This window comes from Botrytis porri (assembly GCF_014898465.1).
Source record: "Botrytis porri strain MUCL 3234 chromosome Unknown BPOR_011, whole genome shotgun sequence".
NCBI lineage: Eukaryota > Fungi > Ascomycota > Leotiomycetes > Helotiales > Sclerotiniaceae > Botrytis > Botrytis porri.
This window is the reverse complement of record NW_024066085.1, coordinates 1,842,494-1,860,125: the sequence shown is the minus strand read 5'-3', so window position 1 is coordinate 1,860,125 and position 17,632 is coordinate 1,842,494. Positions and strand designations below refer to the sequence as shown.

Genomic DNA, 17,632 nt, shown 5'->3' with positions numbered 1-17,632 from the left:
CTCAGAGTCACCTGAGTATACCTGCCAACTATGTATGAATATCCGGAACAATTCTGAATCACTCTAACTATGATCGCAATAATTCATTCACAGAAGAAAGGCGAGTTGCAAGCGAAAATTGATAGGGGCGAAGCGACAGTGAACAGGATGCCATATATTTCGGTTATGAATCACAAGTATGTATGGAAGGAGAATCTAAAAACACAACCATGTAAAACCACGATTGCGCGCACTCATTTGATTAAATAACCTATTGTTATATTGCTAGAATATGTAAACTACTCGATGAATGATACTATAGAAATCTCGCATTCCTCTGCGATTCCTGTTTGGTGAACATATGCCATACGACGAAACCATTATGCTAAAGCCCAAATAAACCTAAATCGATCCTCGTGAAATATTATGGAGTGGAAAGCCACACTTTGTCGTGAAAAAAGAAATCCTGCGAAACGACGTCACTTATCTCAACCCCATTCCGAGCGTTCCATCCACATCTCCGAACCCCAAACTCCTCCCATCCGCTTCCATCTAATCACCCGTAAGATAAACCCAGATCACCGGACCCTGCCCCGGCAACCCGGTTCTCTTTTTTCCCATGTCCCATCCCAAACTCGCAAGCGTCATTTTCATCCTCTGACCATTCCCTCCCTTAAAAACCATTCCCTTAGTCCACTTTCCATTCCCCACTTCCTGAACCTCCGTCATCACATTCTTATCCGCATCCTTATTGCTACAACCCAGTTGCTGCATCATATCCTTGACCGTCATGGTAGAAGGAACGAAAAACTTTCGATGATTAGCCACATCATGTGGATAGAGCGGGGAGTTTGCAAGCCAAGGGGGTGTGGAGCCCGTTATGAAGACATGCACGAGACAGTGAGAGGGAGGAAAGAGATAATTATAGCCTGGGGGAAGACCGATGCCGTCGAATTGATTTTTGATGTTGATACCGGGCATACCGCTTTTATCGGCAGAAGGGGGTGCGGGATAAGTGCTGGAAAATGGATATGGAGAAGCTGCGAAGCCTGGTGGGCCGTAGCCTGTGGAGTAATGATCGGGGTAGCCATAGGGCGATGGTGCGTAGCCCATGGGGAATGGGGAGTTTGGGAACGGCATACCGACGCCAGGGGGGAGAGGACCCGAATCTGGACCGTGGTAGGAGTTGAATGGTATACCAGCCATTTATTGTTGTAAACTAGAAGGATATAAGACGGGGGTGTGTGCGATCGGCAGTTGAAATATTTGCTGTCTAGGTGGAAAGGGTTGCTGAGGTGGGAATGGTGGAGGGGGTGGTCCTGGGTCTCGACCGTGGTATCTATTCCAACCACTGAAGGGATCAGATTTTGCTACGAGTTCTCGGTAGTAGAAGATTTCGTAACCAGTAATGTCGAAAATTTGTATACGGAGAAGCTGGACCTGCTGGATATTGTGGAAAGGATCACACAGGGTTTTGTACGAAACGATTACTTGCACGTCCTCGTATGAAGGTAAAGCTACAAGGTTTGATTCCTGGGAGGACGCCACGATGGCGAGTTGAACATAAAAATGCCGAAGTTTATGTTTTGGTAGATTGGCAATTAAAAAAGATGTAAAGGTTGTAGATACATGAGCAATGAGGAGTATAAATGGAGAATGTAGAAGAATAGAGTGATGAATTGTTTCGGTCTGTAGAGAAGAAGAGCCTTGATTAAATGGACGATGCAAATGGGTCAGATTCAAACCAGAAACAACAGTGGTCGTGAATGTAGAAAATGTTTGTGAATCATGAGATGTTTTCAATTAAAAAAATTCCCTCTAATGATTCAAAAATAATCTCTACAACTTCAATAGAAACATACTAAAGCATTACTTGACAATTAAAGGATGAATCACCAACAAATAATTTTGGGTGTTTTGTGAGATTTTGTGAATGCAGGACTAAACCTAACCTTGAGGCCCTTATGTGTGATATTGGTACAAAAAGATGCAGTTTTCGCCTATCCTTAATTTTGGTGAAAAGACCAAGAAAGCTCGATTACAATAGTTGGTTCTTCTAGTTGGCCCCTTGGAAGAGCCTACCATCGATATTTTATCCACCTGCCACCACCGCAAGACCTTCGTAAATTTTCCCTTTAACAGCGTAAAAGGAACTTGTTGTGACACCGACGCTTTCTACCTCGATTCTCCCAGTGCCAGTCTTACGGACAATCACAGATCCGTCGATTAAAAGAGTACCTTCTCCTCTGAGTTCTGCAGTAAGACCAGAAGATTGCATGATTTTTCGCAGATCGGTTAACCTTAAGTCGCCCACATGCAATGGTTGCGCAACCGATCTTGTTGCCGATGCCATATTCGAAGGTAGGACATCCAAAATTGGCATCTCAACAACAGCTTTCGCAGAATCAAGAGCCGCTTGTGTTGGAGTTTCTTCTAACTCCTCTTTTATCATCTTTTGCTTCTTATTGGCACCTTCTGAGTTGTGTGCATCGCTGTCAATATGTGTAGTTTCTAGTCGGCCAGTAAGAGTAACAATTCCTAATCCCTTGACGTTCTGCCAGCGTAATTGTTTTACTAAAGAATCAGTGAGTTTGACAGCCCACGCATTGGTGTCTACACTTGCGTCAATAATGACACCAATCTCTGGAGTGTACACATCGATGAGTTTCTCTTTCGTGCTACCAAGAAGCTTTCTACAATCGCTTGCAAGGGCTAATGTCTCTTCTTTCATACCGCCAACTAATATCAACTTCCGAGGTTGGATTAGAGGTATTAACATTTGAAGACTGCGTTTGTCGTGAAGTCCGGAGAAGTCGACAAATGCAATTCGAAGATTAATTTTGAGCGTCTTGATTGAGATTTCCAATCTGGATGGTCCAGGAATCTCTTCTTCTACAATATCCATTAGGTCATCCTCTTCCGGGACATCTGCTACGGAACCATCCTCGTTATTGCCGATCTGTTGTCGCTTGCCTTCATTCGACGCTCTACGTTTACCGGAAGCTGCAACATCATCCCACTTTCGTTTTTTCCCAAGGGTATCCTTTGTATCATATTTTCCAGGTCGCTGTGGTTCCTGTCCATCCACCTCGTCTCGTTCTTCTGCCCGTAGAAATTCACCTGGTCTAATGAGTTCTCCAAAATCGTCATTTCGTTTCCTCCTAATCGCCATGGGAAACATCTTATCACGGCCTTTCTTCCCTCTCACATCGAAATCGTGAACGCCTTTTTTTCGAAGAAGAATATTAACGCCGAGATCTTCATCACTCAAGCCAATCTTCTTCCGATTTGCTTGTCCCATGGTTGCGGATATGTTAAGAGCCTTTCCTTGCTGCTCATTCTCAGAGTCATCAGAATCCGACGATGAATCCGATGAAGCATCATCAACAATATCAGCAGAGGCCTCAAGAGCTGTGGCGCCACCCGGTTGAAGAGTGGTCTGCAATTGACGTTGTGTCGCCAACCACTGTTGATAAACAGCCAGATCATTACCCTCCAATGGTATGCGTTTAGGTTCTCTGATCTCAAGATCTCTTCCTCCTCCGTATACCTGTTCTAGAATGCCTCCACTTGAGCTTGGTTCCGAAGTGACTCCATCGCGTCGTTCTTCCCACCATGACCATAAAGTTCTTCCTAGACCTGGAGCTCCACGTATCGGATTCAATCTCTCCGTCAAAATCAAAAGGTTCTTGTCATCATCCGCGATTTTGCATAGTACCTCCTTCGAAAATCCCCATTCAATAGAAGTGTCACTAGCAAGGATAACCTTCCCTACTGATCTTCCTAAATTGTCCGTCTCATTCAACATTCGATCGATTTGGCCCTTTCGCCCGAGTAATCGAAGGTGCTTAAATTCGAATGGCCCAATGTGTTGTTTTGCTTCCTCCGCATTTCTTCTTTGTTGTCCAGTTCGTTGTTCCTCATGGCCAGGCTGCGCTTCAAACTCCCGAATGATAGCTTCGTCCATCCATTCAAACATACTTCTTGTATATCTCATCGTCATTTCGCTCGTACTAACCGCTAGATAAGGCTTCGCGGATTTGAATGCGCTTCCTTCCTCCTGGTTTTCTGTTCTCCAAGCATGCTCTAGGAGATATGCAAGTTCCATCATTCGGGCTCCAGAATCTGTCGGTATAAGGACAATTCCTCCTCTGCTAATCGATGATCTAATCATATCCAGTAAAAGTTCATCTCTCTTGGCCCGTCCTCCAGGTAAAGCAACTCGTTCTCCTCCTTTACTACTGCATATTAACGCGGTCGGTTTCCGTAATTGTTCAATAACCTCAGCTCCTCCGGCTCCCGCTCCGCCCAACCAAGCTGCACCAGCCAAAACATTCTCACGAGCTTGATTCCAGTCAACTGCGTATACTATAGACTCAAGTCCATGTTGAATATGCCATATCGTGCCTCCTAAACTATGTCCAGCGTTGTAGGCCGTAATTGTTACACCATTTAGTGGTTGATGAGGCTGTGAATATTTTAAAGGACGAACAAGCGAGAAATAATAGTTAATTTCTTCTTTCGTTGGGGATTGAAGGAGGAAGGAGGACGTTGTGGGTATGATGGTTGATGCTAATGGTGTTGAGCAATATAAGTCTTGTAATAGAGTTCTCCCAAGCGCGATGACAGGATGCGTCGCATAGACAGGTATTCGAGAGAAGAGGGGGAAGTGCTTGCAACAATGTGCGTAAGCTGCGATATGAGGAACGGTCGCATGCGTAAGTAAAATAAGTGAAAGCGTAGGGATTTGTTTCTCCAGCTCCCTCAACTTTTCCACATCGAAAGTTTCATCCCATCCTACATCAATCAGCACCTTGATCCCTCCATCGAGCTCAAGTAATGATTGCGACGCCGATGATTCGGATTGCGCTCCCTGTAAGGAACAAAAGGTAAACATTGTTATCGCATTCTGTGATGAATACAAAAGAGAATAGGAATACGATGTATTTGTCTCAAAGTTGACATTAATAAAGAGCAGTGCGAGGCTATCTTGAAAGGCTGTAGCCGCGACCTAATGTCCAATAATGTGATAACACGCTAAAGAATTAAGGTTTAGGCCTGGTCCGAAATTACTGGGTACATAAGGCAAGGTAGCCTTAAGGAAGTAGTGGGCGGAATTTATATCCTCAATTCCATCCAGTTAATACCTTGACTTATATTTCAATGTTTTTCGCTAGTTCTTCCTGTTATTGACACTTGTCGTCGCGGACTCTCTACTATTGCAAATTCATATAATATTATATTATCTCGCAGCTATCTGAATCTTCGACAGACAAATGACGCAACCTCCCTTTGTAAGGCAATCTGTTCTATTTACAAGTCCAACAAGAATCATTTCCTGCTTCTGTCCATGAGCTGATCATGATTTATAGCAACAGCAGCCTTCTTATGGAGGCCAGCCTCTCTACCAAGGTCAGGGAAATCCCATGATGCATCCCACAGACCCAAACGATCTCGGCATGGAGAATTTACAGATATCGAATCAACAACCAGCTCCGAGGAAAAAGAAGAAGGATAGGCATGCATACCATGTTGTCGAAGCTCAAGGCTCTTCGCAAGCATTTAATGGAATGCCACAGGGCGGCGTCCCCCCTTCAGCTTATCTCAATGCCGACCCTTCATCAATGCCGTCTCCAGGCGGCCAGTTCCTGAACTCACCCATTACACCGCAGATGTCCCAGTTTCCTGCCCCTGTGAATGCGCCATTCAATCCTGCGAATCCCGCCACACTTAATGAATATGCTGCTGGGACTGGGCCCGGGGATAGTTTCTCTGCTAATGTGCAGACTTCGGCGCAAGGCCGAGTAGACCCAGATCAGATTCCCAGCGTACCTCGATCGAGAGATGCGATAGCGCAGTATTACCTGAAGAACGTATACCCAACATTTGAGCATCATCTTCCTCCAACAGCTACAGTGCCATTTGTGGCTTATGACCAAGGAAACGCTTCGCCAAAGTTTGCACGTTTGACAATGAACAACATTCCATCCACGGCAGATGCGTTACATTCAACTGGGTTGCCACTTGGACTTCTCTTACAGCCATTAGCCCCATTGCAGCCAGGGGAACTCGAAATACCAGTTTTGGACTTTGGAGAAACAGGCCCCCCTAGATGTCATAGATGCCGTGCATACATCAATCCATTTATGGTATTCAGATCTGGAGGTAACAAGTTTGTGTGCAATATGTGCAACTATGCGAATGATGTGCCCCCGGAATACTTTAGTGCGATTACACCACAAGGGGCTAGAGTTGATAGGGAGCAGAGGCCCGAGTTGATGCGAGGTACTGTGGAATTTTTGGTTCCGAAAGAATACTGGTCGCAAGAGCCGGTGGGTTTGAGATGGATTTTCTTGATCGATGTAGGCCAAGAAGCTCTAAACAAAGGATTCTTAGAAGCATTTTGTGAAGGCATTCTAGCAGCTTTGTATGGAGGTGATGATTCGACTGAAGAGGATGGATCTTCGAAACGCAGAATTCCCGAAGGATCAAAGGTCGGATTCGTAACCTTCGACAAGGACATTCACTTTTATAACATGAATCCTGCACTAGATCAAGCTCAGATGTTGATCATGCCGGATATTGAGGACCCATTTGTTCCCCTTAGTGATGGACTTTTCGTGGATCCGTATGAAGCAAAGTCCAACATCACGTCTTTACTGAGTCAACTCCCTCAAATATTCTCTCAAGTCAAAAATCCCGAGCCGGCATTACTTCCTACTATCAATGCAGCCATGGCAGCTCTGGAGAAGACTGGAGGAAAGATTGTGTGTTCTCTGTCGGCTCTTCCAACCTGGGGGCCTGGTAGGTTGTTCCTCCGTGATGATGGGAAACAGCATGGCGGAGAACAAGACAAAAAGCTCTTTACAACTGAACACCCTGGCTGGAGGAAAGCAGCGGATAAGATGGTTGCAACTGGAGTCGGCATTGACTTATTCCTTGCTGCTCCTGGTGGTGGTTATCTTGATATTGCAACAATCGGTAAATATTTCCAAACTTACATCCTAATCACTAGAATTACTAACGCCCTTTTTAGGTCATGTTGCTGCTGCCACTGGAGGAGAAACATTCTATTACCCCAACTTCGTCTCTCCAAGAGATAATGAGAAATTGTCGCATGAAGTTGTGCGCTCCGTTACACGTGAGACTGGATATCAAGCGCTGATGAAGGTCCGATGTTCCAATGGCCTGCAGATCTCTTCATATCATGGCAATTTCATCCAACATACCTTTGGAGCTGATATTGAGTTTGGCGTTATTGATGCCGATAAAGCTATGGGAGTCTTATTCAGTTATGACGGAAAGCTGGATTCCAAGTTGGATGCACACTTTCAAAGTGCTCTACTCTACACTACAGCTAGTGGTGAGCGGAGAGTCAGGTGCTCAAATGTTATCGCTAGCGTGAGCGACCAAGCTAAGGATTGTATGAACTTTGTGGATCAAGATGCTATTTATGCGTTGATTGCCAAAGAGGCAGCATCGAAGATGCTTGCAAACTCATTAAAGGAAATTAGAGGTGCCCTGTCAGAGAAGAATGTCGACATCTTGGCAGGATATCGTAAGAATTTTTCGGGATCTCATCCTCCAGGTCAATTAGTTCTACCAGAGCACCTCAAAGAATTCAGTATGTACATTTTAGGTCTTGTCAAATCTCGCGCTTTTAAAGGCGGACAAGAACCTTCTGATCGCCGAGTTCACGACGCGCGTATGATCAAAAGCATGGGTGCTCTAGAGCTTTCTTTATACCTTTATCCTCGCATGATCCCAATTCACAACCTTGCCCCCGAAGATGGGTTTGCAAATGAAGACGGTCATCTTAGGATGCCACCCTCAGTACGGGCTTCTTTCGCCAGAGTTGAAGAGGGCGGGGTATACCTTGTGGACAATGGACAGAACTGCTACTTATGGATGCACGGCCAAACTTCACCTAATCTTATCATTGATCTATTCGGCGAAGATAAAGATAATCTCAAGGCATTGGACCCATATCTCTCATCTCTACCTGTCCTTCAAACTCATCTCAGCGCCCAAGTACGAAACATACTAGAATATCTGAAGACAATGCGTGGAGCGAAAGCTCTGACAATTCAACTTGCAAGACAAGGTCTTGATGGTGCAGAATACGAATTTGCCAGACTATTGGTGGAAGATAGAAATAATGAGGCTCAGAGCTATGTGGATTGGTTGGTTCACCTGCATCGGCACGTACAGTTAGAGGTAAGCCATCTCTTTTCCAAACAAGACTGAAACATTAATGCTAACATTATCTGCGGAAATAGTTAACCGGCCAAAGAAAAAAGGATGATAGCGGGGATAATTCCTCAATAACGTCGAATTTTGCAGGTTTGAGGCCTCCCTACTGGTAAATTCATGATTTTATGATGGATGAAGAAAAGTGTGCAGCGTAGTTTAAGCCCGAAAAGAAAATAGGGAATCTTGGAGTCAGATTTTGGTAGGGGGAGGAAATGGAACTGTGGTGTGATAGTATATGTGATTAGCGTGCATAAAAAATCAGTGAACATTAAACATCCAAATCTCGGTCCCGACTCAACCCCTTATTTCCTCAAAAGATCTCGGCTTCGCCTTGCTGAACTCGGCCACTGCTTAGTATGGATACAGTCTCTTTCATGATTACCCAGGCGAAGAGTTTCTTCATTGATTTTGTTGATCACAGCTTAGTAGGAAGTCGAGAAATTTGCAAAGGTGGTGCTGCAAACACGCGTGTCGTCCCGAGCCTTATTTAACCTTCTTTTCTGTAAATGGACGCTGACCCGCCGGGTAATATTTACCCAGTGTGCCGATTCCCGTGCGTTGGTTAGTGGCGAATTGATATCACATCATGTTCTAAGTAAGTGTGTGTATGAATTGACTGACGAAAAAAATCAAATACTTTCCTTTGTCAATTCCCATTTTACAAGTCCTATTTTCCGCTCGTACATCCTTTTCCATCTCCAAGGGAATATTTAAAGGGTGCCATGGTTGACACAAGTGTGGTAGAAAGTAGCGATGCAACTCTATTTATGCTTATGTACGGCGTCGGCACTCTACACCACACGGCTAAAGTAATGCTTGCCGAAATGCACGAACCCACGTCTTTCCCAACCTCGCTTGCTGAACTCTGGACGTAAATGGTAGAGAATTGGATCAAAAGAGTATATGATTTGGATGCTACAGGGAAGAAGGACCGAAGTGCCGAAGTGACGAACTGTCGGGAAGGAGATGGTGGTTGTCATGCAGGGCGTATATGCGCGGAAAACGGTTTTGAGATAAGTGTTTACATATGAGGTTGACACTAGGCGGGCGGAACATTTATTTCAAATTCTATTGTTGGCAAAGCGTTTATTTTGGTAGTCATGCGTTTGAGTGAGCGCGGATGAATGTTCCGGTGGCGATTTGGTTGTTAGGGTTTGAGATGGGTTCTTGTGGTGTGCATTGGCGAGGAGCCGAGGAGTCTTCGGATGGTAGGATTTGCAGGGTTAGGAGATCCCTCGTTGTCTAATCTTAGATTCACAATATTACCTGAACTTGGGAGAAATAATCTCGAAATGATGGAAGAAAACTCCTGAATTTTTTCATTCGTCCACTGAACATGTGGGTGCGGAGGCATGCTGTGCGACAGGTACCTGCCTCTTGGAGACGATAGGATATTCTTATTGGTGGATTTTCCAAGCACATCTGGGGTTCTTTTTTATGTAGCATCTCGCTTGATTATGCAGTGGAACGAATATCTCTGTTTAGATGCAGTGTATTTGCTCTACGTCATTTTGGCAGCGACTTCTCTACGGGGACAATGTGTCTCTAATGGGGCATCGTCACAGCTCTTATGTGGCGTCGTTAATTTACTGTCTGATATTCTAGCTTCTCACATGTTTCATTTTCATTCGTTCACAGGTTCTGCATATGAATCATGGATGTTTTTAGTGAAATAGTTTTATTTATTTGTTCTCGCTACAACTTCTTGCTACAGAACAGTTGATGTCGAATGATTTCAAAGAATATACTCAACATAAATCGTGTTTCATCCTTGGGGTAATAACTCAGTGGCTTCTCATTTGATATCAACACATAATGTGGACGTCAAATACTGAAAACACTCACACTCGACCGAGACTAGCACAATTCTTGCATCTGAACCCAAACAAACGTTCAACGACTGGTTTTGGGGTTTCTGTTTTCATGAAACAGCACCAAGTGGCCCTGATTATTTCGAGTATGGGACGCTCATCTTCGATTCTACATCCGCAAGCAAATATGGAAATTCCGTGTGGGATTACCTCGTCTTTGACTGGTGCATTTTCTGGCTTAGGCTTGATGAGCTTGGTCGTCATGTAGAATTTGTTGTATGATGTTGGTCTTATTAGTTGTGCGAAGAGGTCCGTAGGATTTAGAAGTGAATAAGGAGGGGTATAAGGGAGCGATCAGTGTCGTTGTTCAAGGATTGTTCAAAAATAACCTTAGAAGAGAGGAGGGGGGCGCATTTCTGCTGTATGGGTGTGAGGCAAGGATATCCATCTTTCAAATCGTTGATAGCTATTGTTCTTGTTCCATTTCTATCTCGTAGATAGCCAGCCAGAGGATTCGCTTCTCTCGTGTCCAATAGCTTATTCTCAATGCAGTTACCGTCTATATTGAGAGACCAGCTGAGACCAATACAAAATCTCTTTGTTTCGATATGTAGTGAGTAGGACAGTTCCCCCCATCTATTCTGGGGATACATCATCTTGTAACTTGTAGAGACCTATGGTATGAGCGACGATGAAAATGAGAATGTACTCTAGAGTTCTCCAGCATTCTCCGGCTACCTCGCTTCAACAGTCGGTCCAGCCAAAATGAATTTTTACAAATAGATGGTGGGTGATCGATCCACCAGATAAAAAAGCAAAAAGAGACATACAACAGTGGGGATTCGCTGGTGGTCACCCACCCAACTACTAATCCACCGATCTGAAGCTTGTGTATGGCAGAGCGGACGGGATGCCCAATTCTCTTCAGTCTATGGTCGTATGTGGCAGAGGGAGTTTTGTTTAGAAATATATCCATCGTCATACATAGTGAAAGATGAGTGGTAAGTTTTGGTAACCACCTAATGAAATCTGAAAATTTAACTAGCTTACAAATCTGGAATTGGAAGACTATTTGACTTGAGGTGTTAGCTTTAGGATATTGCAGAGCGTCAGTATTATGAGGTATATTGTGTGTTACAAGTTTGATATTCGCCTTTCCTCTCAATTGCAAGGCCTATTCTTTCACTTGCGAAATTAGGCGATGCGTGGTGCATCACATGAGGGGTTCGATTCACTATGTAGATCTGATGTTGAGTTGCTATTGGATTTCTGATAGCTACTATGATATCAATACATTTGCATAAAGCACATTGGACGGTTTTCCTAATGGAGGAATCAATTATTATTTAAGGAGGGAAGTTTTTTTGTGAAATGTTTGGTATTTTTGGTGTTGACAAGGTTAACGAGGAAACAAAAGGAAATAATCAATTCTCAGCTCCACTCAATCACAACTCTTTTTACTCGCCAAAAGAAAAGGATCGTCATTGCTTGGCCTCACCTCGTGTCTCCACTGCTTCCGCCTTCAAAACATCGCATGAAATATCCGCTTCAGCTTTTCCGTGATTCCATCCCCGATGAATCTTCAAACATGCCACCTCCATTGCAACTCGCTCTGCTCCTTGAGGGACACACGAATGTAAGATTGTGAAAGGTTGAAGAATAATCGGTCGAATCATACGTCCATTGCGAAAGGTTGGGGTTCCTCTGGATTGGAAATGAATTTGGAAATCGACAGGTTCGTTGTCGGACTCGTGCGCTCGCCTCGTGCTTTCGAGAGCACAAGAGAGTTTGAGTGCGGTTGGGTGTGAGGCGTGTGCGACTTGGCAGTCGAGGTCGAGAATGAAGTGGTGGGGCTTCAGTTCGGCACCGACGTCGTGGTGGTAGAAGGTGAAGATGTCGTGGGTTCGGTCGTGTTGTTCTTGGGCGGTGATCGCTGCTGCGAAGCTGGCAATTGCGAGGAAGAAGAAGATTGACATGATAAAGGATTTCATTATTGTGATCTTGGGTTAGGGCTTCTGAAATTCGCTTTGATTGTGAAGTGAAAGGAGTTAGATTTGCTGATTCAGGATTTGTGTTTCCGATCTCTGTGAACTCAAGGCTAATGAGAAAAATAGAAAGGATAGGCACAGAAGTAAAGAAGGGTTTATATAGATTGAAGACGTGGCTTGTTTTGAACTTGTTCACCACTTCGTATGTGATCCAGGTGCACTAAATGGAGAGCTTAGAATGACGATGAATTTTCAACGCAGTCTCTACTTCACTACTTGAAATCCAATTCCCAGGCGTGTATGCGCACCCCTTGCTAACGATAGAGAGATGTGTTCTTCGAGAGTCGAGAGGCTGTTCCTGCACTGTCGCTGCATTGTTCACTCGCCCCCCTTTCTATTCACAATGACTCCATGATCGTATGAGTTGAAGTACCGATCATTTTTCAAGGATTACTCATATTATGATCTATGATATGATGTTGTGATCAATTCTTATCCATTCTTCGCAGCTGAAACCACCAATTGCCAGCTATTCATAGAATCCTATGCTCTGTACCCCATCATCGTCTCATGAATGGATCTTCGTTTGTTGACATTCGATTTTTTGTTGGGAAACTGGTACATTTTGAACAGCATACCGGTATCTGTTTGACTTCCGGTACAAATAATTTCAAGGCCGGATTCGGAGGAACGAACCGCACGCTAGTTCGACTTTGCACGTGATGCAATATCTGATTTCGAGAAGGCACATATCTTATGCGATGACTAAAATTTGAGGACGGAGGAGGAAAGATGTAAGTTACTTGTGGTTTGAAGAGGTTGTGGGGAGAATTTGAAGGCTATGGGAAAGCATGCTATGGGCCGTGTGTTCCTTTTCTAGCCATTGGATCACAAAAGAATATTACTCATTTTCAAGGAAAGGGGGCTCCAGAATCTAACGAAGGCAATAGAGTTATCTCCGCTACACGTGTCTCTGATTTTCATTGTTTGAAGATAATGCAGAAACCGGTATGCCCACCCGGACATCGATAACTCTTTCTTCGCTTGCAAGTGGGCTTATTTCAGAAATAGAGAACAATGAAAAGGTCTTTTATCAAAGAAAACAAGTCTCAGACAATAACATAGTATGAATCACGAACAAAGAACATTGTCAAAGCAGTTGCATGGAGAATCAATTGGACACTGTTTGTGCTCTAAGAAGTTCTAGATTGTACACCCCTTCCGTTTCTAAAACCATCTAAGCGATACATTACAAAAGATATCACCACTTTCAGAACCAAGGAAAGCAAAAGAAGAAAAAAGAGAGCAAGAGCAAATGTGTATCTACGTCCAAACTGTCTGCCCACGATGTAGCCACATTATCGGCTACTTTTGGGAGAAGAAATGTCCGCGGCACAATCAACAACATATTCAGGAGTACAAAGAGGTCAAATATCTAAGTTACTGTGGTCGGGAAGATTGGGTACCACCGAAGTCGCCCGAAAGATTAAGCCCGAGTCGGCACCATCATGGCCATGGCTGTCAATCAAGGTTGGCATAAGAACTCGGACCGAGCCTTTGTGACACCGGAAGATGAAGGTCTGGGCTATAGATCAGATTAGTTAAATCAGCAGTCAAATTTGGAGCTAAACCTTGAGTGTTGATTTTGAGGCTAAAGCTTTCATGAGAAAACAATATTACAAATAGGTCTTCGATAGAAAGCCCACAATCAATTGAGATTCTTTCCAGACCTCTAAGAAATAACCCAACGTCATATGTGGTTACAAACTGTGACAAGTTTCTCCTTGATTCAAGTTTCCAGAAAAGGTAATATTGGGGGCCGAATGGATGTACTCTCTCGTTTACTGTACCAGTCAGTGCTTCTCGAGATCATGTCACAACAATATTCTCTCACGCTGCACAACATTTCCGATCCGTCATATTATGCAGCTGTGATAGAAAACTCCTAAGTCAAGATCCGGAAAAGATTCATCGTGATGCCAATACCAATAAATATTCTCCTAGCGGCGTACCAACGAGACCAATCATTTCACATGATCATATTCGTCCCACGGTCCCACCTTAACGCATTTCCCCAAATCTGTCTGTGACGTCGTATCTCCATCAATCTCACCTCTCCACATCTTCTCAACCTTTTGTGGTACAGGTACAGAGATTTCGATTACCGATATCTCGCGTGTAACACTGCACTTGCGGCCCGCAGCCTTGACATCTCTTTTCAGATTCGATCAAACCCCCTCCACGATTCGAGCGTTCTCTTTCCAGAACGGCGTCGTGTAACGTAGGGAACATGCATACCAATTGATTGAAGCAATACGGATCATAGTAACGCAATGCAGGATCCGCCGATTTGGTCGAACGTCGTTGCACATTGCAAGGAGAGACAAAGGAGAGGGCCCGAGAAGTAGGCTCGGCCGTGTTTGGACGTTGTACTAGATCTGGAGAGTTGTATTGTTGGGGGCGGAATCGTGCGGGAGGTTGCATATTTGGTTGGGGTGGGAGCCACATATGTCATATTGATGTGATACTATCATTGCGTTGCGTTTCGCAGAATAATTCACTTGAGCATTCTGATGGGTGGATATATTCTGTTTAGGAACTAATAGGAAGGCGCAAGAAAATCTCCGTTTTGACGCATGCTGTGACCACGATGTGATATCTGGGAACGGAGAATTATGAGGTCTTGGGAATTGGGAGCTGATAGTATAAGACTCAAGTTGGATATCCCACAGAAATAAATGATTGACTTACCTTAAAGGGAACAAGAAGAGTAATCAAAGATAAACCGGAGGCGTTCCCGTGTCCGTTAGCTCAATATTAGGCGACGTTGTCCAACAATGATCAATCTGGTCTCTCCAAGGAAGTTACATTTCAAGCCATGGGATTCAGTTGGTCCTCCTTGGAAGAGGTAACCGGCGGATGATATTCAAAAAGTCCATCACTCAAGGAGCTTTCCTCAGCTGTTTGTCTCATCCTCTAATTCATCCTTGCATAGTAATCAGGTGATCCAGGAACAGGTAACAAAAAACATTCGTAAGTAAAAATGTCTCGTAATTGAATAGCTGACTACAGAAAAAAATGATAAAGTGGTCCCAACATTTTCCCACCGCTCTTAAGCCAGGCTTGAATCCTGTATTCCCTGTCGCGTCATAAACGCCACTATGTAATACACCCATGCCTGCATCGTGAAAAACTATTACCCTTTGCACCACCTAGAACGCCCAGCAAATATCACCGTTGAAAAGTTTCAAGCCTTGAATGCGCCGTGGAGATTTGCTGGCTTGAATGTCTGCCTGAAAATTTCGAGCTCGTGAGTGAAACAAGTTTTGCTACTTGAGCTTGATGACTTTGAACTTTTTGATGAGGAACTTGGACTGCTAGAGCTAGAACCTCCCGGACCTTCACATGGCTCAAAGGCAAAAATGATGGCTGAAAATTGCTGATTGAACTCGTTGTCACGAACGAGCAGCTCACGCCAGATGTTTGCAACTTCTTCTGGTGGATTCTTGAAACCTGGGCCAAGTCCATACGTTCCGATTACAATCTTATCATAACCGTAGAAAATTGCAATCCGCAAGGCGGTCTTGATGGAAGCTTTCATCAATTCCCGTTCCGTTTTGAAAGAGTACTTTTTGCCTGAGCTATCAAGCTTAGGACGCTTGACGGTAGGAACAGAAATTATGGGCAGTGCTAAATTCTCTGTTAACAAGAACTTCATAGTTGATGCCTTGAAAACTCACATTTGTATTCTGACCACGGCTCATACTTTTCTGGTCCATTGCGGAAAACAACTTGAGCTTGTTAGACAAAATATCACAGTTGAGTTGAGTCAACTTACCAACGTTTTGGGAGATAATGCCAGCTCTTTCGGGAATGGGGTAATTATTTGAAGTAATGTTATCTGATGCTGGTGTCGTCAAGCAAGTATATAGAGTGCTTCGTCTGGCTAAACATTCTTCCGGTTGCATCACACCTGAGGAAATGAGTTAGAGTGAGAAAGGCGCCCAGTTAGAAAGAGCATACCAGCTTCCCAATCACCACCTGGTCGTCGTTCGTGTGCCGGCATGATAACTGGAATGGGTCGATCATTCTCACTGGCCGTCCATTCAAGAGCTAGATCCACGGGATCTCGTTCCATAAAAGCTTTGGACCATTAGCCAACAAATCTAAATCTCACATTTTTCTAAGGCCCTAGAATACCTACCAAATGTATACTGTCTTGATTCTCTAATTGGCTGGTCTCGTAAAGAATCCGAATGGCACAAATACGAAGTAGCTGGCCACTGCGGACATGCACTGCGAATATATGGGACATAAGTTTTCTTCGCCTCAGCAGCGATCTCTGAAGGCTTTGGCTTTGAGGGGGGCATGTTGAAATTCTAGACGGAATAAAAAGATCAGGATTTAAATGTAATGAGAAATTGATGAATGCAAGGCGGCAGGATAAGAAAATGATGGGTATATACTGAAGCAAGTTCTTAAATTAAAAGCTATAATAGATGTAACTCAGCGGGATGATCGACAGCAAGACGAAGGGCATGGCTCAAGTATTATATAAACGAAGGGATACAGGAGATGTGGTTCAAGAAAAAGTAAATGCTGCGAGCGTGATCTAGTCCACATTCCTGATGCACGATCTCGATCACAGACCTGGAGCTGATAGATTCCCGGAATTTTTGTCAGTCAAGAAAAGGCATATTGATGATTGATTTTTTGAGTTCAGACTCTTTGAGTCAAGATCATTTCCACTGAGCTGAAGACATATCAACAGTGAATTGGAGGCGGATGATATGGGTGGCAGCTTCCGAGTCCTTGCTACCAAGTGACAAAAAGTATGCATGTTACCGGAGACCAACCCAGAGATCTTTTGATCAAATCCTGTAGGTTACATAAGATTCGCGAGAAATAGATCTGTCAACTTATGATTGTCGCCATTCCTTAATAAGAATAGGTAAGGGCAGATGAGAATCAATATTAGTCCGTGCATATTCGAACTGGTTCAGAACGATAACGGGTATAGACAGTAATGGAATACCGGTACTGTATAACGTTATACAAATAGGGGTGTATTCCGGGAATCGTTGTGTCAGGCAGGCTTTTCGTAACCTAGTATACTGTGTCCAAGGAATCATTGATGTAGATGCAGATGCCTGTTGATGCAATTCATTTTGGAGAAATTTGAGGGATGATAAGAACGAATAAACAAAAGGCCTGAGAAAGCAATATGAAAATTTTTCTCCAATTTTGAATTGCTTTTGGCGACGCCCAGACTCGTAATTCCATGAGCCCCTGACGAGGATTTGAGGGTTAGACGGTTAGACGGTTAGAGTTTCCAGATCTCGATATATAGATATACTTAGATCACAGCCCCATATCCTGTCTAGTTGAATTTGGACATTTTTACACGATTTTGGTTTGATGATTGATGGAAAGTTTGGAATGCTTAGCCAACGGCTCGGGTCGTTTCGGTTCGGCAATGCTTCACCTAATTCGTTGAAACCGCATTTAGCGCGCGTCTACGGTAACCCTCGTTGACCACTATGTCTTCTAATATCAGAACCTCGAATAAAAGCATAAACATCAAAAACAATGTATCATTGA

General features: G+C 43.9%; 6 protein-coding genes across 6 annotated transcripts; 1 reads left to right on the top strand and 5 right to left on the bottom strand.

Moving 5' to 3' along the window:
* Positions 1-531: 531 nt before the first annotated feature.
* On the bottom strand, positions 532-1,185 carry EAF01_008575 (uncharacterized protein; the record flags this gene model as incomplete). Its single annotated transcript, XM_038916831.1, has 1 exon — positions 532-1,185. One exon carries the CDS (start codon positions 1,183-1,185, stop codon positions 532-534), a length of 654 nt encoding a protein of 217 aa, XP_038768193.1.
* Positions 1,186-2,071: 886 nt separating this feature from the next.
* EAF01_008574 (uncharacterized protein) lies at positions 2,072-4,876 on the bottom strand (the record flags this gene model as incomplete). The annotated part of the gene is made up of 1 exon (XM_038916830.1): positions 2,072-4,876. One exon carries the CDS (start codon positions 4,874-4,876, stop codon positions 2,072-2,074), a length of 2,805 nt encoding a protein of 934 aa, XP_038768192.1.
* A 255-nt stretch (positions 4,877-5,131) lies between these two features.
* Positions 5,132-8,947, top strand: EAF01_008573 (uncharacterized protein). Its single transcript, XM_038916829.1, has 4 exons — positions 5,132-5,273; positions 5,352-6,960; positions 7,016-8,196; positions 8,259-8,947. The coding sequence occupies exons 1-4, from the start codon at positions 5,256-5,258 to the stop codon at positions 8,343-8,345; spliced, it is 2,895 nt and encodes a 964-aa protein (XP_038768191.1). The 5' UTR covers positions 5,132-5,255; the 3' UTR covers positions 8,346-8,947.
* A 2,577-nt stretch (positions 8,948-11,524) lies between these two features.
* On the bottom strand, positions 11,525-12,034 carry EAF01_008572 (uncharacterized protein; the record flags this gene model as incomplete). The annotated part of the gene is made up of 1 exon (XM_038916828.1): positions 11,525-12,034. The coding sequence occupies one exon, from the start codon at positions 12,032-12,034 to the stop codon at positions 11,525-11,527; it is 510 nt and encodes a 169-aa protein (XP_038768190.1).
* A 1,522-nt stretch (positions 12,035-13,556) lies between these two features.
* Positions 13,557-14,515, bottom strand: EAF01_008571 (uncharacterized protein; the record flags this gene model as incomplete). The annotated part of the gene is made up of 3 exons (XM_038916827.1): positions 13,557-13,616; positions 14,092-14,235; positions 14,330-14,515. The coding sequence occupies 3 exons, from the start codon at positions 14,513-14,515 to the stop codon at positions 13,557-13,559; spliced, it is 390 nt and encodes a 129-aa protein (XP_038768189.1).
* A 549-nt stretch (positions 14,516-15,064) lies between these two features.
* On the bottom strand, positions 15,065-17,561 carry EAF01_008570 (uncharacterized protein). Its single transcript, XM_038916826.1, has 6 exons — positions 16,498-17,561; positions 16,236-16,410; positions 16,055-16,174; positions 15,870-16,004; positions 15,772-15,822; positions 15,065-15,721 (listed from the first exon to the last, which is right to left on the bottom strand). Exons 2-6 carry the CDS (start codon positions 16,399-16,401, stop codon positions 15,279-15,281), a joined length of 915 nt encoding a protein of 304 aa, XP_038768188.1. The 5' UTR covers positions 16,402-16,410; positions 16,498-17,561; the 3' UTR covers positions 15,065-15,278.
* Positions 17,562-17,632: the final 71 nt, after the last annotated feature.

Coding starts and splice junctions, on each gene's coding strand:
- EAF01_008573 (XM_038916829.1), top strand. Junction 6,961..7,015: donor TCTTGATATTGCAACAATCG/GTAAATATTTCC, acceptor CGCCCTTTTTAG/GTCATGTTGCTGCTGCCACT. Junction 8,197..8,258: donor ATCGGCACGTACAGTTAGAG/GTAAGCCATCTC, acceptor CTGCGGAAATAG/TTAACCGGCCAAAGAAAAAA.
- EAF01_008570 (XM_038916826.1), bottom strand. CDS start 16,401: ATGCCCCCCTCAAAGCCAAAGCCTTCAGAGATCGCTGCTGAGGCGAAG. Junction 16,175..16,235: donor ATCAAGACAGTATACATTTG/GTAGGTATTCTA, acceptor AATGGTCCAAAG/CTTTTATGGAACGAGATCCC. Junction 16,005..16,054: donor AGGTGGTGATTGGGAAGCTG/GTATGCTCTTTC, acceptor TCATTTCCTCAG/GTGTGATGCAACCGGAAGAA.